Raw genomic sequence first — 25536 nt, forward strand, 5'->3', positions numbered from 1 at the left:
GTCCAGTCCTGGAACGCAGAGCGAATAAACACTGAATAGCGATCAAACCCAGGTCGAGAGCCTGTAACGCAGACCTGTAGGTGCTAACGTATGACGGGATGTATATGCATACTATAATAATCTCTTACCACAGTGTCTGCCCACCATTCGTCGCCAATGGCGTGAGCGCGTTCTGACCCGCCGAGCGTGTGGCTATGTGCAGAGCTTTCCTCAAACATCCCCCGATGAACTTCCGCGCATGGCTGGACAATGTTTTTTACTGGCGAGCCTCGGAATCGTGAACAATCTCAATGGTGCAGAACAATGGGACGGAAGGGGCATTCAGCCGCATGAAAGTATGCACCCAGTCTGCACGACAGGCCAGTTGTAAAAAAAAAATGCTTCCATAACAGCCGCCGGTAGGACACCTGTAAGTCAACTTGTTTTTAGCGTGCCTGCCGATGCTGACTTCCAAGCTTTTGCGTCTCAAAAGCTAAACCCCGACATGCGCTGGTTCCCAGCTGTAGGTAAGTGGTTGCATGTAATATGATGGAAACATTTATATCAAAATGCAATTCCTACGCATACGAGTATGTATATGCATATGATTAATGCCTACACATAAACTAGGCTGGATTTTGGCTCACAGCCCGTCTACAAAAAGAGCTCAAAACGGAAACACCGTGATAATAGACGTTTTTCCAAAATATTTTTCTTTAGCAACTTTGAGCTTAATCAATGTACCTAACTATGACGCTTCTTTTATAGCTGCTATCGTGTTTCGCTCGTCAAGATGCGTCGAATGTCGATTGCCTTTAAGATTAACGTGAAAATTTGACCAAAGAGCAAGATGATATGACCGATCGGAAATGGTTGTGCTGCTTATCCATCTATTTGTATCTATGTGCGAAACACAACCACGAGGGTATTTCATATGAATGTCAGTATCAAAAGTTATGGTCCAAGAAGTTCTTGTTACATTTCATGACCTAAGATGACCTCATGGGTGTAAGATGATGGGCCATAGGTGTGATTTATAAATTTTGTAGTTGCTATTAACTTGATATGTCCCCCTAAAAGTTGTTCAAGTTTGTTTAAGTTGTCGTATGACTGTCGTCCGCGAGTAACTCATTCAAATTTCTCCTATCATAACTTAAAATGAAAACGAGAGAGGTCGTAAACTTGATACCTTAATTCACTAAAAGGAATCAAAAGACATCCTCCATATATACTGTCATCATTATTAATCGCTAAAAATTTGAACCCTCGCCGGCCGAGGTGAGTGCCGCCCCCCCCCCCCCATTAGTTTTTTCGCGATAACTCCGAACATGCCGGCGATAGAGAGCTGACACTTGGCATACCGGGCTGTTGATTCAAGCCAGATATTTTGATACCAACCGCATTTTCGGGTCAGGTCAGGTTACTGACCTATGACGTCATAAGTGCACCTCTGCACGGTCTTCAAATGTCGCAACTTCGCAACGCCCTCACTGCCAGAGGAGCTTTCACAGGGAAATTGAACTTGCAGGACCTAGTATCCATTACGAGTCTCATTAGGAGTATCACAACTTGAATATCTCGGATTTTTCCTAAAGGTCATATGAGGTCAGGTCATTTTCGTGACCTCACCATTAGGTATAAGTCAATGGGGAAAAATAAAAGTTGCTATTCTGGCGCCGGGAACGACCTCCAACTACCTCAAGCACGCAGAATCGTGATTTCATGCACTCCTTGCAAGGCCCGATGCGTCACTTTTGCAATGCTGACCTTGCGTGACGTCATTTATGACGTCATTAGAGTCATATTAGTTTGTCGTCAATAACTCCCGAGCAAATTGAGCTAGCGAGTCGGGAAGCCATCAATGGACTCAGGACGACCTGCCGAATCGAATGACATGCGACATTACCTCCTTAGATCAATTTCGTGACCTGGGGGCGCTGAACTGACCGTGACCCGAGGTCAACACCCTAAGTTGACCTAACCCAAACAAAAAGTATATCATTCGACGGGCCTGAGCGAGACGAACACGATGCTGCCAAAATAGCGGCTCTGCGGCCGTTTTTGCGAAGTTATTCACCAAAAACGGAACCGCCTGCCTTGGGACACTTGACCTGACCTCAGAGGTCACCGGTCAGACCTAGGACCTTAAATTCGGGTATCAATCTCTGCATCTCGTACCGGCACACACGCTCGTTTTTTTTTCGCGACGCGCTAGCTCCACCGGGGGCGAAACGGCGAGGGGGGGTCGTACCCGCCCCCCCCCCCCTCGGCCAGCGCGTATGTAGAAAACCAATAGGTCCGGCGAGGGTTGAATCAATAATTCGGTCGGTGTAGGTATGGCGAACGTTTACTTTTTATAAGTCACTTGAATTGATGTGACCTGATGACATGACTTAACATGACCTGGTGAACAATCATGGTTGTGATTAGGTATAATGATTTGTGCCAAAGACAGAGGCGTGTTTTGAGACATGTACTCGCATTTTAGTCCATTTTTCACGTCTAACTTTTTTAGTTCCGTAAATCTTCCGTTCAGTACTTTTTGTTTACGTAGATGCTACGCAGCAGGCGACTGCAGCACCCGACATGAAAACACCACACGTACCCTTGAAGTGACCTGTGGCCTGTGCAACCAAGTGCTTTATCTCCATGTATAAATTTCACGGAGAGGGCGGGGCAGTGCATATCGAACAGCCGCTTGATCATGCGAGCCGATATAAGTTTCTCTTCGCGGAGTCGGTGCCGTGCATCCTCTGGCTGCAGCCGGCCATAAGCTGTTTGCAGAGGCGGAGCGATGACCGATAGAGAGGAGGCGCCCGTCGGGACTTGCCATGGTGCACCGTGTCTGCCGATCGGCCGGCGGAAGGGTGCGGCCGGCCGCGCCGCCCGCGCAGCCCAGAGCTCGTCAGGTCACTCTCCGTTGCAACACGGACCCAGTGGCCGGTCAGAGCCCCGGCGCGCCAGTTTCGGCCGGCTGTTTTCCACTCCGCTCTCCGGCTGTTGCACAACGAGCGGCATTGGCGGCGCGGCGGTCGCGATCGGCGGCGCGGCACGCACCTGTGACCCACTCAGAGGTCGCGCCCGCCGGCCGCCCGCCGCCGCTGTTTGCGCGCTGACCTGCACCAGTCGGCGGCGTAGTGCGCGGCCGCGCTGCGCAGCCGGCCGGCCGGCCGGTCTCGCCACCTCGCCCCTTCCTCTTCCTGTTTGCCGTCATTGTGCGCGGTGCGTGCAGGGCCGGCGGCGCACCTGAGACGGATGACCGGTCGGCGCGGCGGCCCGCTACACGCCGCCCGTGCTGACAGCTGTGCCCGGCCGGGCCGACGTGCAGCGTGCGTACTGCGCATATTTTACGGCCTAATGTGTTTGTGCGGAGGTCAGTCAGCTTTCCCTGTGTGAAACGGTGCCGTGATGACGGGATTAGACGGGTGCCTGTAGAGGTGACCCATTCAAGGATTTATAGGTTAAAGGTGTAGACGGCGCAATTATCCAAAGGCATTGGCAACATTGGTTCGAGGCGCTGAGTCACTTATTCAGTTGTCATAGAAGAAGCATGGAGGAAGGAGTATTCTCTCCTCCATGGAAGAAGGTAAACCGAAACGCAATAATCTCATTGGTAGTGGTGACGACTTGACGAGCCATTTCATAATAAACGAAACGACGCAACCCTTTTCACAACGGTACATTGGATATCTACCTATTTGAATTTGAGAGCCATGAATTTAAACAACCGACATTCTTTCGAAAGGTGGAAACTCTTCTAGTAAACAACTATTAAAAATTATCAGGTACTAAACAGATCAAATGGTTCAAACAGTCCAATGTTCCGTCGTGAACAGGGCTGTCATGCCTATGCCATTAATACGTCAAATGCGCTAGGCATTAGAACGGTGCAGGCAGGGAGGGTAGGTACGTACCTACCTATAAGTTGACATAGGTAGGTACCTACCTATTAGTGGAGAAACTTTTAACCTTCCTCCTCGATGTGATTAGGTCGAACTTCAGCGTATTCGAAACTATAGTGCAGGATTTTTTTCTGTTTCGAATTGTGATAGCCCGTTACGATATACGAATAGGGTGCGAATAGGTACCTACCCTCCCTATATAAATCAATGCCTGAGGCGGGGCGGGGAGGCGGGAGCTGCCAGCTCCGAATAGAGGGTGCGGACTGCGGATCGGCTGAAACTGAGGAAGGCAGCTGGCAAGGACGGATGCCTGCCGTTTAGTTGGTATTGTCAAATCTGTTGCTGTCAATTGTCATGCATTATAATTTATGCAAGATAATTTTACTTATAGGTACTGTCATGTGCTGTGGTCCCAATTTGGCACAGATGTTGCAATGAAGGAATTTCGGGAATCGTGAAGGAATTCTCTTGAGGATGACCTTGAATCTATTTTACGTCAATTAGCAAATGTTTCGAGTCGTTGAGTCACAGTTTTGTAAAATTCAACTGCATGTTAATTGAAATAACGTTGTTTATTACGCAGTATAAATACTTGAATCGTTGAATTGAATAATCGTATTGTTGAATTGAAATTTCGTATTCATGGTTTCGTGATCCAATCTGGCATCTCTATTTGGTAGCCCTTTACGCAAGTTGTGTAGATTGCGGCATCGCGGGTCAATACTTTTGTTTGGTTGTCCGACTTTGTCTTGAAACTTAGAAATAATTGTATTTAGAAGGCATTTTAATTGTTTCCCAGATGGAGAGGGAGGACAGTGTGTATAAAGCGAAGCTAGCCGAGCAAGCGGAGCGCTATGAAGGTTTGTAAACCTCTAGAAGGGGCCCTGCGAGACTTATGCTTTATCTGCGCCATTTACGTATTTTGCATTGCTAATGTATTTTCTCGCATTTCTTAACATATATTTTGCTATTTATTTATCAGTTGTAGTATTCTTCTTCGTAGGCCACTCTGAGTTAATCTTTTGTGAAGAAGCCTAGTATCCTTAGAAAATGGAAATGATACGTGCTTACACTTCTTTAATCACTTTATTGGTCTAAACAGAAATGTTTTGTCCTATTTTATGTGTTTGCTTACTTTTTGATGTTCTATTTTGATTTAACAAATGCTGTTTAATTCATTATTCTGTGCGTCAAGGTATATGCCACAAATTATTTGCCTATAATCAGCCATTGTCTTCTTATTTCGGTGTCGCAATTCAAGACAGGAATTTCCCTTTGGGCTCATTTATGTGTACATTTATATGTCTGCCTAATGTGTCATCATTTGTGCACAAGAATAATGCCATGGAAAAGCAGTGTCAACCAACAATCACAGTTATCTCTTGTTTTGTCTCAAACCATGCATTTGTATGATGGATCAGGATTAGGAATCGTTTAAAAATTCCATCAAGCAATTTTGATTTTAGAATTGGATACAAGCCAATTGTAGTACTTGAGTGATCTTTGATAATATTGTTTTGTTAATCATTATTATTCTTTTCTCAGTATTCCTTGAAAAGTAAAGCCCACTTTGAAAATTTAACAAATTATTCTGGAAGCAAGCATTTTTTCTTTTTAAGTAGGTACCTATCTATGTAAAATGCATTAAGTTCAGGTAAATTGCTTTGCAGTATTTTGCTTCTGTTTTTTTTTTCAAAGTCAACAATGAGTGACACTCCAACTTGTTTTTTTTTGCAATGCACTACTGTGTGTTGTTTGTTTGATCATTCTGTTTTGCCAAGACTATGCTGCCATTGTGGGTTTTAATTATCAAGCAGGTGCATTTGGATAATTCTTTTTATAGCAATTCCATATTTAGGTATGAACCTACCAGCAGAAGTATTGAATGCATCTGATTTTATCAGCGCTCCAACGGAGCTATCAAAAGAAAAAATCCAATCTCTGATTTTCAATACTACCAATACTCCAATGGAGCTATTTAAAGAAAAAGATCCAATCTGGTGCAACATATTTGATTCTTTATAAGCTGTGTTTAAATTATCGGACAACCTTTAAACAAAACAAAGAACATAGCAAATAGGTTGCACTATTTGCTTCACCAATGTTGCTAGTTATGACCTCTATTGCCTACTGGTTTGTATCTAAACTGGAATTGATTTATGCACAAACAATTGCAACATGCTGCTCAATAGGTAGACATGCCATTTTGAATGAAGCTATCAGCATCCCCTGCTGGCTACTTTGGTCTATTCAATCATATTAAGTTAAACACTTATTGTTTTTCATTACCCATTTTAGTGGTTCCAGGTCATTTGATTAATTAGTACAGGCATGCCAAGTATACAGGCAGGCAGTACAGGCATGCCAAGTAGGTGTGTCACATGGTACGAATATGTGGGATATATTCTTCTGATGGATGCATTCAGTATTCCTGAATATTATGGTGTTAGAAATGACCTTATGCTCTTGATACAATGAAATGAGAGTGAAATAAGACCTAAATATATAAAATTTATTATAACAAAATATCTTATGATATTTTTTGGTCTTGATTCACTCTAATTTCATTGTATCATGATCATAAGATCATTTTTTAACACCATCATCTTCATAACAATGCTCAAACTAGCCATAGCTCACCTTCAATGTATTCCTGACATTGATAATGTCATTGTGGGTTTGATATTCTGACTAGCAAGAAAGGCACTACCGAAAAGCGGACGTTTCATTGTAAGAACAGTTGTGCGAGGCGCTGTACAGTTACACAGCTGATGAGTATCACAGTCAGGCTAAACCCATCACTTTCGATTTGCCTTACTACGTTTTAAGAAGCCTAGATACGCTCTGCTTGGTTCCGACTGTGGAGCTCAGCTTGGTTCTCATACTTGCGAAACTTTAAAATGTTTTCGTGACCCTTATTCATTATTTTGATATCTCTAGCGATTCGGTTGACTTTCTCTTCATTTGTAGGTTAACATTCCACTCTGTTTTCGTTCTCGTCTGCGTATTTCTGCGTAGGAAGGCCGACCGGCGGGGTGGGCCGCGGAGCTGTTATTCGCGGTGCACAGTTTCTCCCGGCAGCCCTGACCTCGGGCCGGGCTGTCTATCCGGACCTGCGAGCACCGTTGCTTCTCTCGCGGCGCCGGCGGGCTCTGTGCGTTTCGTAACCGCTCCGGAGGGCGGCTAACCAGGCCAGCGGGGTCTGCGGGCGACAAACAGCCCGCCGCCGCGACCGGAACGGGGGTGGGCCTCCTCTCCGCGCGCCGCCGCCTCCTGAAGCCCCCAGGGACTCGCGGTGGAGCACGGGATGGGACAGACTCGGCAGACCTTTCCCTGTTGGTCCGGCGACACCTCAGGACTGTCCGGGATTCTTTAGTATGGAGACTGCCGCGCCATGTGTCGGCTTCCACACATCAGCGGTAGACAGACCACGAGCTGTCTGGGGAGGGGAGACTGGGTGGCGGCAGATAGGTGGCTGAGTTCCGTGCTCCCCGACCGGGCCCCGCGACAGCTGCAGACAGGCCAGTGTTTGGACATCCCATTGACGGCGTGTTGATAGGCCTCGTCAGCTGGCGGTGGCGCGTCATGGTTGATGATCGCTGCATTCCCGCCCGCCAGTTGTGACGCCGCCAGGGGTGCAGCCGACCTCATCGCCGAGATCAGATTAGCTGCACTGGATAAACATTTATTTTGCCGGAGTGATGCTCCCACTTGGTGATGAGACGTCAAATCAACTATCGCTTTTGAATGTGTTTGCTGAACAGCTCGTTAAAAATTGACAAGAGCTGATGACGACTGTTTGGATTGCGAAGAATGAGAGAACGATCCACTACAAGCGGTCTGTCACGGCCCTGTGCCATTTGCTACCCTCCATGCTGTGTCTACGTATGACAGGTGCGGCCGATCGGAGGTCCGCCTGTGTCGGTGACCGACCGGTCCACCCCGTCAGTGGGTATCCTGCTGCTGTCCATCCTGCTCCTGTTCCCTGAGGGACTCCCCGGCCACCGCTGTCACCGCCCCGCACCGACCGAGCCGCTGTCACTCAGCCGTCAGACGGCAGCTGCTTCTGGAGGCTTCCGTGGATTTATGACATCAAAAACCCAAACCGGTGTGCGCTCCGACATTGTTGTTAGCAAATTTACGACACCACAGCTGCCTCTGTTGTACGCTGTTGGGAATGCACACGTTGTTTGAGGGAGCGGTGCGGACCACAGCTCACCTCACGGGAGTGGCACCGGACAGACCGCAGCTTTCACAGCCCTGTAGAAAACCTGTCCTCGAAGCCTGCAAAGCTCGTTCATCGATCGGCCGGGGGGGAGGGGGTGCCGTAACGCTTACTCCTCGCTCCGGTAACGGGTGTGACTCAGCTCCGTGATTCAGCGCGTCACGAGGCTCCTGTCGGTCACGCACGCGCTGCGCCCCACCCGAGCTCACCCCGCCCCTGAGGCCCGCACAGCGGCGCCGCGTCTGACGACCGGCCCCACCTGGCCGTCCCGTCAGCGGGTCGGCCACGTGGGCCCCGGTCGGACAGCGCCAGGTCGGCGGCGCTCCAGTCATCGGCGCCGACGGCGGGCTGGGCGGCGGCCAGCTACACGGCTGGGGCGGCCGTGGCCGGGCCTCGCCGGCTCCAAGGCAGCCCAAACAGCCGGCCAGGGTCTGCAGAGGGGCTCCGCCAGCCCGAGGCCGCCGGCGCCGGTTAAAAATGGTCACTGCCACCCGGAAGAGCCCGGCTTTGGTCCAGAGTAGGGCTGCTCTGATCAACAGCCCGACTGATTGAACCCACCATTGATTCCCAGGGCTGTGGCGCGACAGAAGCTAGCACGCGCCGAGCCGAGGCCACACCAAAGTTCCGCGAAGCCAGTCTTCAGATGTGGTCTTTGGTCGAACCAGTGGCCGACTGATGGGTGAAGTTGACGCCAACTTGGGCGGATGCCCAAGTGTCAGTCGGGGATCTAGATTAAGTCGCCTTTCGTCGCCGAACGGGTACTGGAGTGAACGGTTTGGCGTCCTCTCGGCCGAGTGACATTGAAATGTATCACCGGGACTGGTTCGTGTTTCTTTGCAGTTACCACCGAGCTATTGTTGTATGATGTGCTGGGAGGAGCTGGTCGTGATATAATCCTAGGCAAAGCTGAGCTCCGGCAATCCTCTGAAGACGGCGCCATGATTATCAGGTCTCATCAGCGGGACGTAATGCAACTCTGCATAACGACTGGGCCGCCGGCGATGGGTTCTCAGAGGTAGCCGGTCGGATTGCCGCGTGGAAAACTACTCTGGGTTCAGGAGGTACGCTGATGGGCTGAGCCCCGACTGCTCTGTGGTGTTTGGTCTACTATCTGACCAAGGCCGGGGGCCTCCCGAGTTCCGAGCTGAACCAGGAAAGGCTGCGGGCGGCGGTCCGCGGCTGCGGCCAGACTCGGGCCGCAGCTCTGTCCGTGTAAGGGATTGGCTGGGCGGGGCTGCAGAGGCACACGCTTCTGGCGGCAGCTGCCTCTACCGGAGGCCCGCCCACCCACACACCGGCCCGACTGAGAGAGGTCCTGTGACAGGCGGCCCTGGCAGGCGGCTTTTCAGTTTGGTCGGTGATGCATGAAAACTTGACTCATGGCTCATCGGAACGCTGGTTGCTATGAATTTTAATTGCTACTGTGTTCTATTGTGCATGTATATTCTTACCGGGCTTTGCAAAAGTTCTGTTACACTTTCTTTTTCTTTATTTTGAGGGGTTTACAGGTCTGGGCCAAACGTTTCGGCGATATCAATTGAAAATTCTGCTTATTAGAGACATGGTACCATGACGAATTTAACCTTCTTTTGCAGTTATATCAAAATGGAGGCCAAGAGAATAGAGATAGCCGCTTTGCTCCGCGCGCAGCATACCAAAGCTTTCATTGCCAAGCACCTGAAAGTCAGTCGGATGACCGTCCACAGAGTTGCGGACAGGCTCAAGAGCGGAGAAGGTCTCAAAGATCGACCCCGTACCGGCAGACCTCGAGTAGTGAGCCGACTGGCCGTAAAACGGGCATTCGAACGCAACCCAAGGCTGAAAATGACTCAGGTCGCGAAACGCAAGAAGATTTCGGTCGCCACGGTGTCCAGGGCCGTCAAGAACCAGGGTGGAAAGAGCCTACGACTCCTGGAAGGGCCTCTGCTCACTGCCCGAATGCGGGAGCAGCGCCGCGACCGCTGTCAGCGCCTGCTCAGCGACCTGAAGAGCAACGGAAAACGCGTCCTCATCTTCTCTGACGAGAAAACCTTCACGGTTGATCCGGTCGTGAGCAAGCAGAACGACCGCGTCGCCACCTTTGGGAACGATGTTTCCGAGGTCCGCCGCGTGTCAAAGATCAAACATCCGGCCTCCGTGATGATGTTCTTTCTTTCTTTCTTTCAACTGACTTTCAGGTGCTTGGCAATGAAAGCTTTGGTATGCTGCGCGCGGAGCAAAGCAGCTATCTCTATTCTCTTGGCCTCCATTTTGATATAACTGCAAAAGAAGGTTAAATTCGTCATGGTACCATGTCTCTAATAAGCAGAATTTTCAATTGATATCGCCGAAACGTTTGGCCCAGACCTGTAAACCCTCAAAATAAAGAAAAAGAAAGTGTAACAGAACTTTTGCAAAGCCCGGTATATGTACGATGCACATAGTGTTTGTAGGTTTTCGCACATCCGTTCCTCTGATGCCCATGCCAATAACCAAAGTGCCGCGCCGACGGCCATCAGCGTCAGTGGTGAACAAGAAACACAGTCCAATTTGAACAATTGTGGGATGAAGCCATTGCGGGACCCGACTAGCTTTCTACAAGATGCCAGAAAAAGATCAAACACTGAGAATGTCATTGTGTGAATGTAAAAATATTTTCTGAATGCTTTCAGTGAATTGCATTGCGGACTGTTGCGATTTATTTGCCTCACGTGAGCTGCTGGTAGCGCTCCAGTAGCCGTGGAATCGGTGTTACCTATGTGACCGCCGTGCCAAGCAATGGGTTACATCACCGGCGGCATGTGCTGCTCGGACTGGGTGCGTGCTTGGCACCAGCCAGCGGGGCAGTGCGCGGCTGGACGACCCAGCCGCGTTCGGCCACCCATTACGAGTTGCGTCAGACGTGTGCCGCTGCCGCTCTGAGACACGCACAGCTCCTCGGCCACTCCGTGCCGCTCCTGGGACACGCTACATTTTGTGGGCTACATTTTGCCTCTGCCAGGCCAATGTGCCATCCCCTGGCCGTTATGTGCTGCTCTTGGGCTATTCTGAGCCGCGTCTGGACCATTCTGCGCCGCCCGCGATTCGGAGCGTTGACCGGTGCGCGCCGACCATGGCCCCGATCGGACACACGGCCCGGCCCGTCGCGGCGCGGCCACTGGTGGGGGCGGGAGATGAGCGCTGAACGGCGCGCCTGCAGACGGACCAGAGTGCAGCGGCCTGCAGCCGGCAGCGTGCGCTGACCTGGAGGGCGTTCCCAGCCGGGGAGAGCGGGTCAGGTCGGCGGCCGGTCAGCGGACTGGTTCGTGTTCGCCGCTCGGTAATATCTAATGGCTCAGGGCGGCACGATGGTGTGTGCTAGTTCCTCCTCTCGTATATTCTATAACCTTGATTGGGTAGGCCGTGCTGTGCGCTCACAGTTTCCGCTCACAGTCTCACACTGCGGTGAGCGTGGGAGCGCCGTGTCCCGACCGGCCCGCTCCCTTCGGCCGCTCGGCTCGGCTCCAGCGGTGTGAGAAGTCGGGAGGCGGCTCGGGCGCGGTCGTGTGCGTCAAACAGTTCGTCTGCGGTCAGTGCGCTGGCGGCCCACATTAGGGTCACAGCCCGAGAGCGGCGCTGCGGCGGTGGGTGCGATGCTGACGGGTCAGGGCGCTGGGTAGATTGGGTGCTCCGCCGCCGAGCCGGGCCCAGTGAGGCCCGTCTCGGGTCGTCAGCTGATGACAGCGCCGCCTGGCGGCTCGGCCGCGCTCCGCGCCCAGTGCCATCTTCTGTGGCTCCAAAATGCATTCTTTTTCTGCCCTCCCCTCCCTGTAAAGTTCTTGTTTTAGTATTGATCGCAGGGTGACACGTGCTTTTTTGTCACGTGAGTGCAAAGTGCTGGCGGTCAAACTGTCATGTAAACCTCGTTTTTGTGTGACATTTGGCACGATTGGGCTTTGACACGCCGTGTGGTTCAAAGGGTGACATGCCACTGTACCACAGTCATTGACACGTCATCATTACGGATTTGTACGCTAAAATATTCGACGCCTTGTAGTTACAACATGGAAATCCGGTTATATGCTTAAACAAGGAACATACGCATACATGAGGCAGTATTTTTAGGCTGGCCTTTTGACTAACCGTCCCACAAATGTTAGTTGACATGAAAACAAAACAAAGTTCACTGTCGAGCGTGTTGTTGACATTACATACCCATCTGTTTCGGTTTACTTTTTGTTCCGCGCCAATCTGGGCAAACCTCGCTGTGACTGTCGACGGCCCACTACATCTGAATGTGGCGGTGTCGTAGCAGGCGATCGCTTGTAATCGATCCTAGCGTGTCAGCCGACTGGAGGCGACAAGGTTATGCTTCTCCATAAATCTCCATAAAGGTTATGCTTCTTCAGACCATCGTCAGGCCTGGCGTGACGATGGTCTGACCAGACGAGACCCGCGCAGCACGGTCGATCGACTCGGGAACTTCCGGGCTGGCAGCCTCGTCTCCGGCACGGCGTTGACAATTTGTGGCGGGGGGGGGGAGGGGGTGCTGATGTGGGGGAGATTCGACTTGTGCGCTGAGCCGGAGCTCCGGTTGGTAGCTACGGAGCTTTGACGCGATATGTGCCGTAAAATTGAACCGTTGTGGCGTCTGTGGTCCTCAGTTGACGCGATTTACCTGCCAACGCGAGTCCAATGCTAATTCCTGTTTTTCTACGCCATGATGTCAACCTTGAGCTAACCGAAATATTTTGAGGTTTCAAGGTCACCTCCGGGCCCGATCGATCTATCACATGTGCGCGGTGCCGGGCGGCGCGTCCCGCTTCCCCCGGCCGCGGCTCCGGCCGGACGCCCGTAATGGTCACAGGACGTCCCGAGCCGTCAGCGTCAGTCGCGCAGGAAGCGCCCAATCCCCGCGGGTGGTGGGCGGGCGGGCCACCGGCGTCCCCCACCCGGCGGCTGCCCTTCAGTCGACCCGTGGGTATGTGGTTCAGTGGTACGCTACGGATGGATGCCCCAGTAGGTCGCACTGTGATCAGTCGGACGGTCTCAGATCGGCGTGGATGTCGAACTAATGAAATCTGGATTGTTTGCGGAAGCACTGCTGATTGATTGCTTTGTGATAGAAGGGCACTATCGGTTTCTAGAATGGCCAAAGGGCGCCGGTTCGGTTGAGATGAATTCATTGATCGAACCTCTTTGTTCCTCTTGAGCCTTCATTAGAATTGCATTCATTACACATCCCTGACCACGGCCCTAGAGCCAAAGCAAATAGCCGCGCCTATGCGGCTGCTACTCCCGCCGACAGCCGTTTGATACGAGCCACTGCAGGCCAGACCACCGCCGTGCTGTGTTCCGGCAGACCGCGTTTACAGCGCGGCTGACCTCACCGGTAGCGCGAACGGTGCCGGTCTCTGGACCCGCCGCCCGTCGCCCTCTGCCACCAGCAGCGGCTTGCAATTCAAACGGCGCCCGGCCTGCCGGAACCCACACGGTACAGGTGACGGCGTGCCCCTCGGCGGCGTCCGTCCGGCACGGGGCGGGGCTCCGGCCGACGCCGGAAGTGTGTCCGTGACGCGCCCCGGAGCGGCGCCGTGACGCCGTGACGCCGTGACGCCGCCTCTGCCGCGGCCGGTCCGTCTCTCCGTTACGGGCGCGGCGCGGCCGGTGGCCGTGACGCGGCTCTCACCGGAGCGTCACGGCCGGCCGATGTGACGGTGTGACGGTTACCTGCGTCGCACGCGGCGCGGCCCCGATGAGTCACCGCCGTCACAGGCCACGGCGCACTGTTCGGCCCTTCTCTGGGTCATTCGACGGGCCACCGCCCAATGACGGTTAACTGCGATGCAGGGAAGTGGGAAATCGCCACATGACATGACTTGCTTGGGCTTAGATACATTTAGAACGCCATAGTTAATACCTTTCCGGGAAGACCGAAGGGTGACGATGTCGCATTTTGTATGACTCCTTACGACAATTTTTGTTCTAGGACGTTCTTATTCTTGTTGCATTTTGGAGCTGCTGCCCGGGGTCCCGAGCCGTACATGAGCCAGACCTTGTCACCGGTTGCCTAGTTGGGCTCCGTTCGCCTTGAGAGCCGGTAACCTTGGCCTTCACAGCTGGGGGTCTGTCGTTTCGCAGGCGCGCTGTCGGGACGCCGGGGACGTCCGTTCGACGGAGCCGGCACCGGCGCATCCTTGACGATGTGTCTGCACGCGAGAGCTGTGAGTCGGGCCCGCTCAGTCCCGGCATCGTCCGTCTGTCCTTGTGCGAGTGCCCGGGTGACCCAGCCGCCACGGATGGCGGACAGTCTGCACGGCCACAACAAACGTGCGCTATCTGGGCGGGCGCAGTTACGGGCGGCGGGCCGGAAACTGCCGGCTGGCCGAGCGGGTGACATTGAGACGGATTTCTCCGCGGCTGCACGGGCCCGGCGTGCAATTGTTGCTGGAGGCAGCCGCTGAGTCAGCCCTCTTTCTGCAGTGGCCAGTTGTGAGTCATGGCTGCCGGCTGAGCGAGTCAGTGGCGTCAGTTTCCGATCTCGGTGCAGCCGCCGGGTTTTTAGATGGCCAGCACTGATGTCCCTGGACGGAGAGAGATGGGGCGGATGTGCAGGTGGGGGGGGGGGGGGGGGGACTCCCTCCTCCCCTGTCGGCGGCAGGTGCCGTGTTTTCGACACGACTGGCCTGCCCGCTGGTTGTACGGCGCTCTGGCGTAATGAGTAAGACCTTCGTTCGGCTCTGTTTGGCGAGGGGCGGTACTGCCACGGGGAGGGCCGGGATTAGATCGATGTGGCGTGGCTGTGATAGGACTGAACGGTGGCCCTGTGGACCGGATCCTGATTTGGTTTATTTTTAGCGAGTGATGGATGGTACCTAGTACCTACTTCATAACGCCATGATTATCTCTAAACCTGCAATTAGCCAACCTTGCACAATGCGCCAAGTGCACAACACTACAAATCTTCTTCAGCAGCTGGATGGTCCTTGTAGCAGCCTCCTCACAATACCCGGACGTGAGATGCGGGCTGACTTTCATCGTGTCGCTCTAGTAATGATTTACTGACGCCTCGTCTCTTTTTTTTTTATTGGGGACTGACGTTTCACCCGGCCGGTGTTGCAAAAACGTACTGATGTTTTGCTGTGCCGTTGTGAAAATGCACTCACGTCTCACCGCGCCGCTATTGCAGTGATGCTGTGATGTACTGACGTCTCGATCAACCTCCATCACAGAGATAGTTTGTGGTGCGTGCTGCTCTCTGACATGTCGCCTTACTTTTACCACAGAAATGGTAGAGGCGATGAGGACACTCGCCTGTCTGTATGGTATCTGACTGTACATATATGACAGACATTTGCTGACATCTCCCCTGCCGTTACAGAGATGGTGGAGGCGATGCAGACGCTCGCCTGTCTGGACGTCGAGCTGACGGTCGAGGAGCGCAACCTGCTCTCGGTGGCCTACAAGAACGTGATCGGCGCGCGGCGCGCCTCGTGGCGCATCATCTCCTCCATCGAGCAGAAGGAGGAGACCAAGTCGGCAGAGGAGAAGCTGGAGATGATCCGCTCCTACCGCATCAAGGTACACAGGCTCGGCCGCCGACCGCGCCTCTGCGCTCGCTGGAGCATGGTTACTAGCTCTTGTGCCATTCCCCCCAGTATGAATGATGAACTCGCCTGCTTTGGTAGGATTGGCCCATCCCCTACCCCAGTATAAGTTGTGACTCTGCTTATTTGGGGAATATGTCAGTGTTTTCCTTCCTTCTTTGGAACAAAGGAAATCCAAACAGCCACACTTAATCAAGCCAAGCTACCAAACCAGTGAGAAGAAAAACTTTCTAAGATATTCGTTATATATGCTGAATCACCTCCAACACATGCTGATTGTCTACGGTTAAGGATAATTCCAGTCAAAATTGAGAAAGGGTGACTGGTTCCAAACATCATAGTGCTTACCGCAGGCTTAGTCAGTCATTTTTCCTCGCCGATATCTGCCGGCCACTAACCCTCCTTTTGCAACTCCTGCGCAGTTTGATTGCAATCTTTCCGAGATGTTCTGCGATAGGCGCTGTGCAAACGGCGTCATTCGTCTCCACTAACGATGTGTCGTCGGAGCGGCCGCACAGCCGACTGCCGTCCGCTTACATCATAATTGATCGGCGTCTGCAGATGAGCCGACCCGGGACGGCTTGCCAGCCTGGACTGCTGTGTAATAGAGGTGGCAAAATGTGGACCCGAGGACCCGGTCCAAAGAACCAGTCTGGACCCATATGGGTCCAGACCGGTTCCTGGAAATTTTATGATGGGTCCAACCGGGTCCTACCATAAACTATACATCTTGCACACTACACATTATTGCAAAATATGAAGTGAATGAAGTGAATGTTTTTTTGCACACAGTAGCTCATGAGTTTCCCAGTGGGAAATAGGCTGTTTTACATGATGCAACTAATGATACCTACAAGTAGTTTGTATTACTTGACTTTTGGGGAACGGGTCCAACTGGTTCCGATTCTAACTAAGACCGGGTCCGACTGGTTCCAGAAATGTCCAGCCGGGTCTGGTTCGAGTCTGGTTCCCAAAATTTTCATCTTTTGCCACCTCTACTGTGTAACGCTATCCTACATGTAACGCTATGCGCAGGGTGGCTTTTTGGTATGTCTTCTGTACACATAGGGGCATTGGTCCAAACCTGACTGTGCTGGGATCTTTGCTTGGCTCTGATTTAAATGAATTGTTTTTTTTTTTGCGGACTTGGGTATACACAGTTCAGCTAGAATGAATTTTATCTTTCGGGTACAGATTGCTATCATAACTAGTTTGTTGCACTCCTGCAAATAGTTTCTGACTATGGAGCACGTTTAGTGTTAACAATCTTGTGCATGGTTTGTGTCTTAGTTGGACTAGTTAAACGGCTCAGGCCGGGTCCGGGACACTTATTTCTGTCCGTCTCAAACATGGTCACTGTCACATCTAGCTCATAGCTGTTATACCGCTCGCAGACCTTGGGACGGTGCAGCGGTGCTGCTATCGCAACAGCCAGCACTTGGGCCATTCCACACGACACGATCTCAGCTAAGATGCTCAGTCTGATACTTCAGCGACATCGGTAAGGCCGGTTAAGCCCTATTTGAAGTGGCTTACGCCAATTTGCAACCATCAATTTCGAGCGCCGGATGCACGAATAGTTTCGGTGTAAATCGTCTTATGGCGATGGTGGAGTTTGGGGTCAGCAGGTCCGCCGGCTGACCTCTGCAGGCTGCTGTCCTTCGGGAATATTGATCACCACATGAGGTGCTGAGAGCCGGGGGGGAGAGAGAGGGGGTGAGAGCCCCGCGGCGGCGGCTCACCTCCACGGCGATCGTCACAATAGTGGCACTGGCGCCAGGCGTGACGCTACGGCCACGGCACGCTATGCCGCCCCGTCCACCCGAGTTAGCTCGTTGTTTACAACGCGCGCCCGGCGTAAAACGGCCCTTATCACAGCTCTCCATCAGTGTGCACTAAATCGGCGCATTCACCCGGCTAAGACCACAGCATTTGGCTGTCAAGGACAGGATTAAGTGTGACTTTGTCCTGATGGCACGGCGATCTGAAGCCGCCGTGCTGGAAATGCCGTCTGGTGATGTTATTCTCGGCGCCATGTTCGCGGTTCGGCGGTGTAGTGCCGATGTGGCGGCGTCCCCCTGCTCTGTCCCGGGCCTCTGATCTGTCTCAGCCCTCTGTGCCGCGCAGGCCGGTCTCTCCGTTTGATGTTCCTCTGTCTGAGGTCGTCTCCGGGCAGAGGAGACACGTCTCCCATCTCAGAGTCCACTGATGGGATTCGCCGCCTCGGTCGGCCGGGATCCAATTAGTGTGTGGCGCAGTGGCCGCCGGCACCGGCCTGCTGTCTGCGCGAGCTCTCTCTCTCTCTCTCTCTCTCTCTCTCTCTCTCTCTCTCTCTCTCTCTCTCTCTCTCTCTCTCTCTCTCTCTCTCTCTCTCTCCCTCTCTCTCTCTCTCTCTCTCTCTCCTCCCGTTCTCTTCCCTTCTTGTTTTCTTCCCTTTCCTCTCCTTTCGCCATCCCCCTCCCGTCCTCTCCCCGGTCGTTCTCTCATCTTTCTCACCCTCTGCTCCCTCTTGTCCTCCTCCGCTGACATCACTCCTGTCGCTCTCTCTCGTTCCCCGAATCCTGCTCGCTCATCTGTCGATCTGCTATCAACTAAATCCGGATATGGTTGCAGACCGAACCGTGAAGTCGTGACTGATGTTTAACTCGGTGCACGATTCCTCTGATGTCACCATCCGTCTACTCCGTCCGCATCCCGCCCCCCGGTGGCTTTTTGTTTCGGCCGGATCGCGATCAGTCGGACTGTTAGGCTAATTAGTTTTGTAGTCAGTTGTCACGCTGCTCGCCAGTATCCTCTTAATGAGAATTACACGGGTGGGATTCCGGTGCTACAGGTGCACAATCCTTGCGATGCCATGTCCTGTGTCCGACCGGGCCGGCCAAGGTCAGGGCGCCGTCCAACCAGAGAGCGCGGTGACACGTCACCTGCAATCAGCGTCACCGGATGACTTAATGACGCTATTCCCGGTACGACTGGCCTGTGACACGGACCGCGGGCGGCGCTCAGAGTGTCGGGCCGTGTTTCATGTGGGCGCCTTTCCTGTGAGGAAGTGTGATAGTGTCGCCGGGTGGCGGCTGATCGCCTGGATACCGGGGGCCCGGGCCGGGCGCCGGTCAGTAGCTGAGGTGATACGGCGTGAGGAGAGGATTCGGGGCTCTCGGTGGTAGGAGAGGGCCGGATTATGTCGTGTCACGGTGTTAGGCCGTCAGCAGCCAAAGAGGTAGCGCTGGCTACCAATGCTCAATGAGTATTGCTCAATGCTCATGGTCACGTCCAGGAAAGTGACTTCATTTAATAGCCAAGAAACTGCACCGTTCGTTTATTTCTGAAAAGAACAGCATGGTCGTATCCATGGCAGGTGATCAATCTCCACCAATTTGCTATAACAGTATTCACTGTTTTCCTGGAGACTGCGGTGGAAATATTCCCAGGTGGGCGTTGTTTTTAATGTACGCCCCCGCACCTGGTGCTGCCCAGTGCCCAGCCCAGTTTCGGTCTCTGTTCTGGCGGCTGTACCCTCTGAGGCTGACAGTGGCGGCCCGGCGGTCTCTGGTGGCGTGCCCGCGGCCGTCGGCCTTTATGTGGCCGGCCGGCCGACAGTCAGCCATCGACCGCGGTGCCGCGCCGGAGCCGCAGTTTGAACCGCCGACCGACGGACCGACGACGGGGGGGGGGGGGGTTGACTTCCGGTACCCCCTCTGCCCAGCCGTCTCCCGGGCTCTGCCCACGTCCCAGCTCTGTCCCCAACTCTGCCCACGTCCCAGCTCTGTCCCCAACTCTGCTCCGTCCAATCTCTATCCCCAACTCTGCCTCCGTCCCAACTCTATCCTTGACTTTGATCTATTCCGTCCCCGTCACCAACTCTCTCAGCTGCCCCAGTGCTATCCCAAATCTGTGCGGATTTGCCATTGCTCTGCCTCAGCGCTGTCCTAGCTGGGTCTGCAGCTGTATTGCAGCCATGATATCGACCATGGACAGTTATACACCGGTTGTTACATTCTGTTTGTCCGAGTGGTGGACTCGGCCGCGCCTTACGATATGCGTATGTGGAGCATCTCATCTGTGGAACTTCCGAGGCCATTTCAATCTTCCGATCCGCCGGTGCTGAGCTGATTGCGCTGCTGAGCTGATTGCGCCGCTGAGCTGATTGCGCCGCTGAGCTGACTGAGTTTTGGGTTAAGCTGAGCTCTCTGAGTGACCGTGTGTTTGAATTCGAGTTTCAGAGGTCTCGCAGAGCTGCTGTCAGTGGTCTGATGTCTGTTTGTGACTGCCACTTACATCTGGTGAATTCGGGAAGGCCAAGTTAGAATGCTAATTATTTTGATTAAAGACGCATCTCGCTGCTCTGGGCTGCTCAAAGTGGGATTATTCATTACCATCTAACACGGCGTTTGTATGATAAACTAATGCACTAACTATATGACTGATTTAATTATATGTTTCTTGCACCTATTGCGCCGTAGATATCCTCATAATTTCACCTCACCAATTTAGCCGTGCACTTATCTACCGGACATGTTATGTAACCCGTCCTGTGGCCTTCTACATAGACTGAAAACCGGCTCTGAATTGCCTGCTAGCCATCATTCGTCTTATATAATGGCGTTGTGACCTTTCTGCCACCCCTACCCGTGCGGCGTCTGCCCAACATATTGCCAACACGACAAACATTCGCGGGCCTTCTTCGTTCTATGCAAGAACGCCTAACTACTCTGGCCAGTCGGGCGGCGTAGGAAAGTGGCTGGCTGTGGCGCACGCCGGGTAGGGTTCGGCGTCGTGGGCCGTGGACGGTGCAGCGTTATGACTGGGCTGGCCTTGCGCTGGCACCATGAGGTGAACGGGTACGTTTGCTTCATTGGGCGCTTCCGCCAGCCCTCAATGCGGATGCCCCCACAAGCTGCGGATAGTTTTGCTTCTCGGACTTCAGTTCATCGAGCTGTTTTGTTATCCTACTGGACTTTTCTCATTTTCTGTTGTTTAATGTTTAGATTTTGAAGCAGTTCACCGTTGTTCATGTGTGTACTTTGTTTCATGTCTTGATAGACGTTTGAATCTTCATGAATGTTGATGTGGCTTATCCTCGCAGTGTTTTGGCATTGCAGACAACCCGTTGCTATTTTTATATATCACATGTGCGTGTTGTCACAGTGCAGTGGGGCCTGTTCCGCGCTGTCCCTGACATATGCGCTTATGTCATATGGCATATGCCCCTACCGGTCTGCCATCACAGTTTAGCTGTGCAATGTGCATGGCTGTACCTCTATTAAGGATACCGTGCAATGAAAAGGACCGGCCTTCTTGCCTTCTTGGCCCTCTGTTCCGCCCGTTCTGACCTAGGCCAGGCAGCTCGGATTGTTTGACAAAATGACCGCACGATATGCATCATACATTCACGTATTGCGGTACCGATTTCGGCCACCATTTGGTCTTGTCGGTAGTCAGGAAATAGATGCGCAGTGTCGACTCCCTCCCCCTATCGTAATCCACTATCTGTTTGGGTCATTGCGAAGCGTAGCTGGCGGCTGTGGCGTGACTCGCCCCCCTTGTATTGACGTCACAGCTGTATAAACTGACTGATGTAACCTTCAACAATGTGCACCAATTGTCAACACACTGATGAAACGTTCTCGTTACGGAGAGACGCGGTATGTGGCATGCTCGGACCGCAGTGCAGATTCCTCTCATTGGAATAAGGAGAAAAATGAGGGCACAGCTGGCGTTTCCGCAGTGGCTGGGCGGCGGGCCGTGTGTGGATCCGACTGTACCCACGAGGACAGGGGTACTGGCCGCGGTCTACTGATGGATAGTAGCCGCGTCACTGACCATCAGCGGCCTGTGAGAGACTAGGACTGCACCCACGAGCCACGAGGACAGTCTGAGGTCCACTGATGGACAGTAGCAGCCCGTCAGACCCAGCAGTGGCCTGTGTGTGATTCAGGCTGTACCCACGAGGACAGCAGTACCGAGCCATGGTCTGCTGCTGGCCAATACCGTCCCGGTGAGCCGCGTCACGGTCCATCGGCGGCCGTCTCACCGCGGCGCGGTACGGGAGGGGGTCAGTGGCGTCCGGAACCTCAGCTGCGACTCTGTCGTGGCCGTGGTAGTGAAGCTGTGGCTAGCTGTGACCGTAATTTAGTCGGGCTGTACCCCCCCCCTCCCCCTCCCCCTGTCCGCGACTCTGGGAGCTCGCCCAGCGACAGGGCTTCGCTGGAGTCGGGCTGCCGTTCGGCGGCCCTGAACGGTCCAGTTTTCGTTTTGTTTTACATTAAGCCCTTGTTACACTGCCGAATTTTGGTACACGAATGTGCACGAATATGCAAGTCATCCTATGTCGCGGACCGATTCGGGATCTTTCTTCCACGGTCTTGGCATTTCGCAGACCAGTCGGTGCCCACCGCGCGACTTTTACGGTTCGTCACGACCGCCACGAATATTTCATGAAAAATGAAAATTTCGTGGCCGTTCGCCGAACTTATGATAAACGAACATGATCGCCAAACACTCGCCGAGTCACCGCCGACATGTCGCTACGTGCGCCGACTTGTTGCCAAGGCATCGCCGACTATTCGCAACAGATTCGCCATTCATTCGCGATGTTCGCCGAATCATGGATCAGCTTCGACCCGCGCACGATTAGGGGGGGCCCCCACCCGTTGTTTGCAAATCGGGCTCTGTCGGCGAACTGTTCGCCTCCTTCGGTGAACTGTTCGCCGATTTCCTACACGACGTGATTCGGCGACAGGGTCGTGGCCAAAATTCGGCAGTGTAACACGGCCATTAGTGTTACTGCGTAATACTTACATCACTCGGGTCGAGACAGATTTTATCCGATCAAGGTCGCGAGAGGCGGGGCTTAGAGGTTAACTTGGGCTCGGTTCTGATGTTAACCAATGCTCCGTGCCCTGGGAGGTAGTAATGAACGGAGATGTGGAGTGGATTGAATGCTATTTTTAAAGAATTGTAGACAAAACACCGAAACAAAACAAAACAAGTATGCGGCCTTTGGACTGCTTTTAAAATCATCTCCCTGGCTCGTGGCATCACATGACTGATAAAGCTTGTTATGACCCAGCAATCTACACATTCCTTGGGACCTGATGTATATAGCTAGTGGTTATTTGCCGAGCTTTCGGGTCTCCTTGGCAGCAGTGTTGCATCAGCCGTGCTGTGGTCGCCGCTCGTTGTCGACTGTCGAGCTCAGAGGTCGTCCCGGCCATCAGCCGTGCTCTGGTCGCCGCTCGTTGTCGACTGTCGAGCTCAGAGGTCGTCCCGACCCGGATCGTTTCCCGTGTCAACAGACCCGGCCAGCCGGGCTGCCGGGTCGGACCGTACTGCCGCACCCGCCGTATAGCGAGCTCGTGCGTCACTGCGCTTCCGACCATCGATCACAGAGTTTATCTGGCGACCCCGACACATGATCTGTCGGCTGCCGCTGACGTCTGTCCACATACGCGGCCGAGCATCAGTGCCGGGCCGGCGGGCCGCAGGCGCCCGCTCGTTTGGGCACTCTGTTTGTTGTGGAGGCTGCTGGCGGCGCTGCCTTTGTGGACTTCAGATGAGGCGGGGTGGGAGTGTAGTGCTTTGGAGCATTTAGAAAACCAGATGATTTGTTTTTCCATTCATTCGGTACTTTAGGATCCGACGGAAGTAGCTGATCAACGACAGCCGAGTCGAGCCGAGCCGTTCCACACAATCTCTCAGTGTCGCTCCACACAGTCGTCGCTGCTCCACCACTGCGGTCACCGGACTCGAACTCCAATAAAACTTTGGAAATAAAACAAACCAGTGGGCCTCTTCGATTGTCTACCCTCATTATTTCTACCAATCATTCACTTGGGTTCAAGGGCGGCCGAGTAAAATCATTAAGTACGCAGAAGACGCTAACAAATACGTAGAAAGACATTTGAAGGTCACTAGACCAGCCAAAGTGCGGTGGGAGCCGGCGGCCTGTTTTAGTCGGAAGATGCCGCCATATACGCAGAAAGACGCCCGGGACCGGTTTGGCGCCACACCCCCGGTTCTGTCGCCTCTCCGAAGGTCGGTCGAGTCGTTCTCGCCGTTTCCAGCTCCTCGTGCCGATAGTGAGTGATAGCGAGCCGGCGGGCCGTGCTGCCCTCCTCGGTACGGGCCTCATGGGCACGGAGGAATGTCCCGGCCCGCGGCTCGGCCACGTGGGACGTCCGGCCGCCCTCCTATGCCGCGGCGAGCAGCGGAGGCGTAGATAGAGGAAATCGCGTTAGACACTTCGCTGATTCGCTTCAGCGCAATATTGTGTATTTCAAACTAGGCTGGTGATCAGCTAACTTGCCAGCGTTTGAAAGTGGAAATGGTTCTGAAGGCAGTTATGAGCTAAGAGTTCTGCTTAAATTTGATTTCCGCCGAGTTACCGAGATCTGTGACATTGTTCCTGCATTGGATCTAATCTCGTTGGTAAGTGGTTAAGCGTTCTGAGGAATATCATCATGAGAAGTATGTGCATCTGGCTGACCTTATCCTCACTTCTGTATGGAAATATGAAATTGCCAAAATAAATTACTGTATTAAAAATCGAGATATTTCGAGCACAGCTCTTCGTCGGTCGATTGTAATTATTTACACACATAACAGGCACACAATGTCGAATTCATCTCAAGTTCTTCAGTAATGTCGCAGTAAGAAATTTAAATACACAGATCCCGTGCAAATTGATCACCCTAGTTCCTACCTTAAAAATATATCTATAAATATTTAATTAAATATAATATATTTAATAATATCTATAAATATATCTTAAAAATATATTTAACTGGGGAATTATGTGTAGATATATTTTTAAGGTAGGAACTAGGGTGATCAATTTGCACGGGATCTGTGTATTTAAATTTCTTACTGCGACATTACTGAAGAACTTGAGATGAATTCGACATTGTGTGCCTGTTATGTGTGTAAATAATTACAATCGACCGACGAAGAGCTGTGCTCGAAATATCTCGATTTTTAATACAGTAATTTATTTTGGCAATTTCATATTTCCATACAGAAGTGAGGATAAGGTCAGCCAGATGCACATACTTCTCTAATCTCGTTGGCTGCAGCTTCCCGTAAATGCGGAAGTCAGTTATTGCTGAAGTGGAATTAGTAACTGGCGCGGCATGACTTCTGGTACCGTGACCTGCATTTTAGCGCGGTGAGCTCGGCCTTTGGACTGATGTTTATTCCCATGACTGCTGTTTTTCTGGTGATATGACACTTTGCAGTGTCACTCTTTGAATTTTTATTTGTAGAGGCTTTTATGCCTCACAAACTCTGTTCAAATTTAGCATGTCCGTACTCTACCACCCGAGTGCCCGGCGGCGCCTCAGGCTGTGTTGTGTTGTTCTTGGTTTGATTATTTTCAGGCTGTCGTTGCTGGACGCTGTTTGTGCTATGTGAAGATGACATCGTCTGTGTGTCGTCTGTCGTTGTCGGTTATGTTCTGATCCGCCGGCAGGTTTTACATCTGACGTCAGGCCAGTATCCGTTCAGGGAGTGGCCGTGCATCCTCCCCCTGCCCGTCCCCACCGCCAGGTCGTCTGCACCAGGACATGAGCGGGAACGTGTATCAATGCTGTAACACAAACAGGTTTTATCTCTCCTCAGACACACACCGCGAAACAAACAATCCGAGCTGCCGCGACACCGCAGTGCAGGACATTTTCCAGGAAACATCACCAAACCCAGCCTGACGGGACATCAGATTGGCATATCTCCTCCCAGCGGGGTGCCTTTGATGGTTTATCCATTCAGTCCCGGCAGTGTGCTGTTCTGGAAACTGTGCATTGTACATCAGGGCTGATTTCCTCGCAGCCAGCCGGGGCTTTGATGTGCTGTCTCGAGGGAGATGTCT

The 25536-nt window shown here is 52.7% G+C and overlaps 1 protein-coding gene across 1 annotated transcript in view; it reads left to right on the forward strand.

The window, feature by feature from the left end:
- The first annotated feature begins 4542 nt into the window (after window positions 1-4542).
- LOC122383255 (14-3-3 protein epsilon-like) overlaps window positions 4543-25536 on the forward strand; it is a 35670-nt gene continuing 14676 nt past the window's right edge. The window contains exons 1-2 of the mRNA XM_043369493.1: window positions 4543-4741; window positions 15446-15645. Of these exons, the coding sequence (XP_043225428.1) occupies window positions 4681-4741; window positions 15446-15645 (261 nt within the window). The 5' untranslated portion in view covers window positions 4543-4680. The remainder of the gene's footprint in view (window positions 4742-15445; window positions 15646-25536) is intronic.

This window comes from Amphibalanus amphitrite, unplaced genomic scaffold (genome assembly GCF_019059575.1).
Source record: "Amphibalanus amphitrite isolate SeventyFive unplaced genomic scaffold, NRLGWU_Aamphi_draft 000159F_arrow, whole genome shotgun sequence".
Taxonomy (NCBI): domain Eukaryota; kingdom Metazoa; phylum Arthropoda; class Thecostraca; order Balanomorpha; family Balanidae; genus Amphibalanus; species Amphibalanus amphitrite.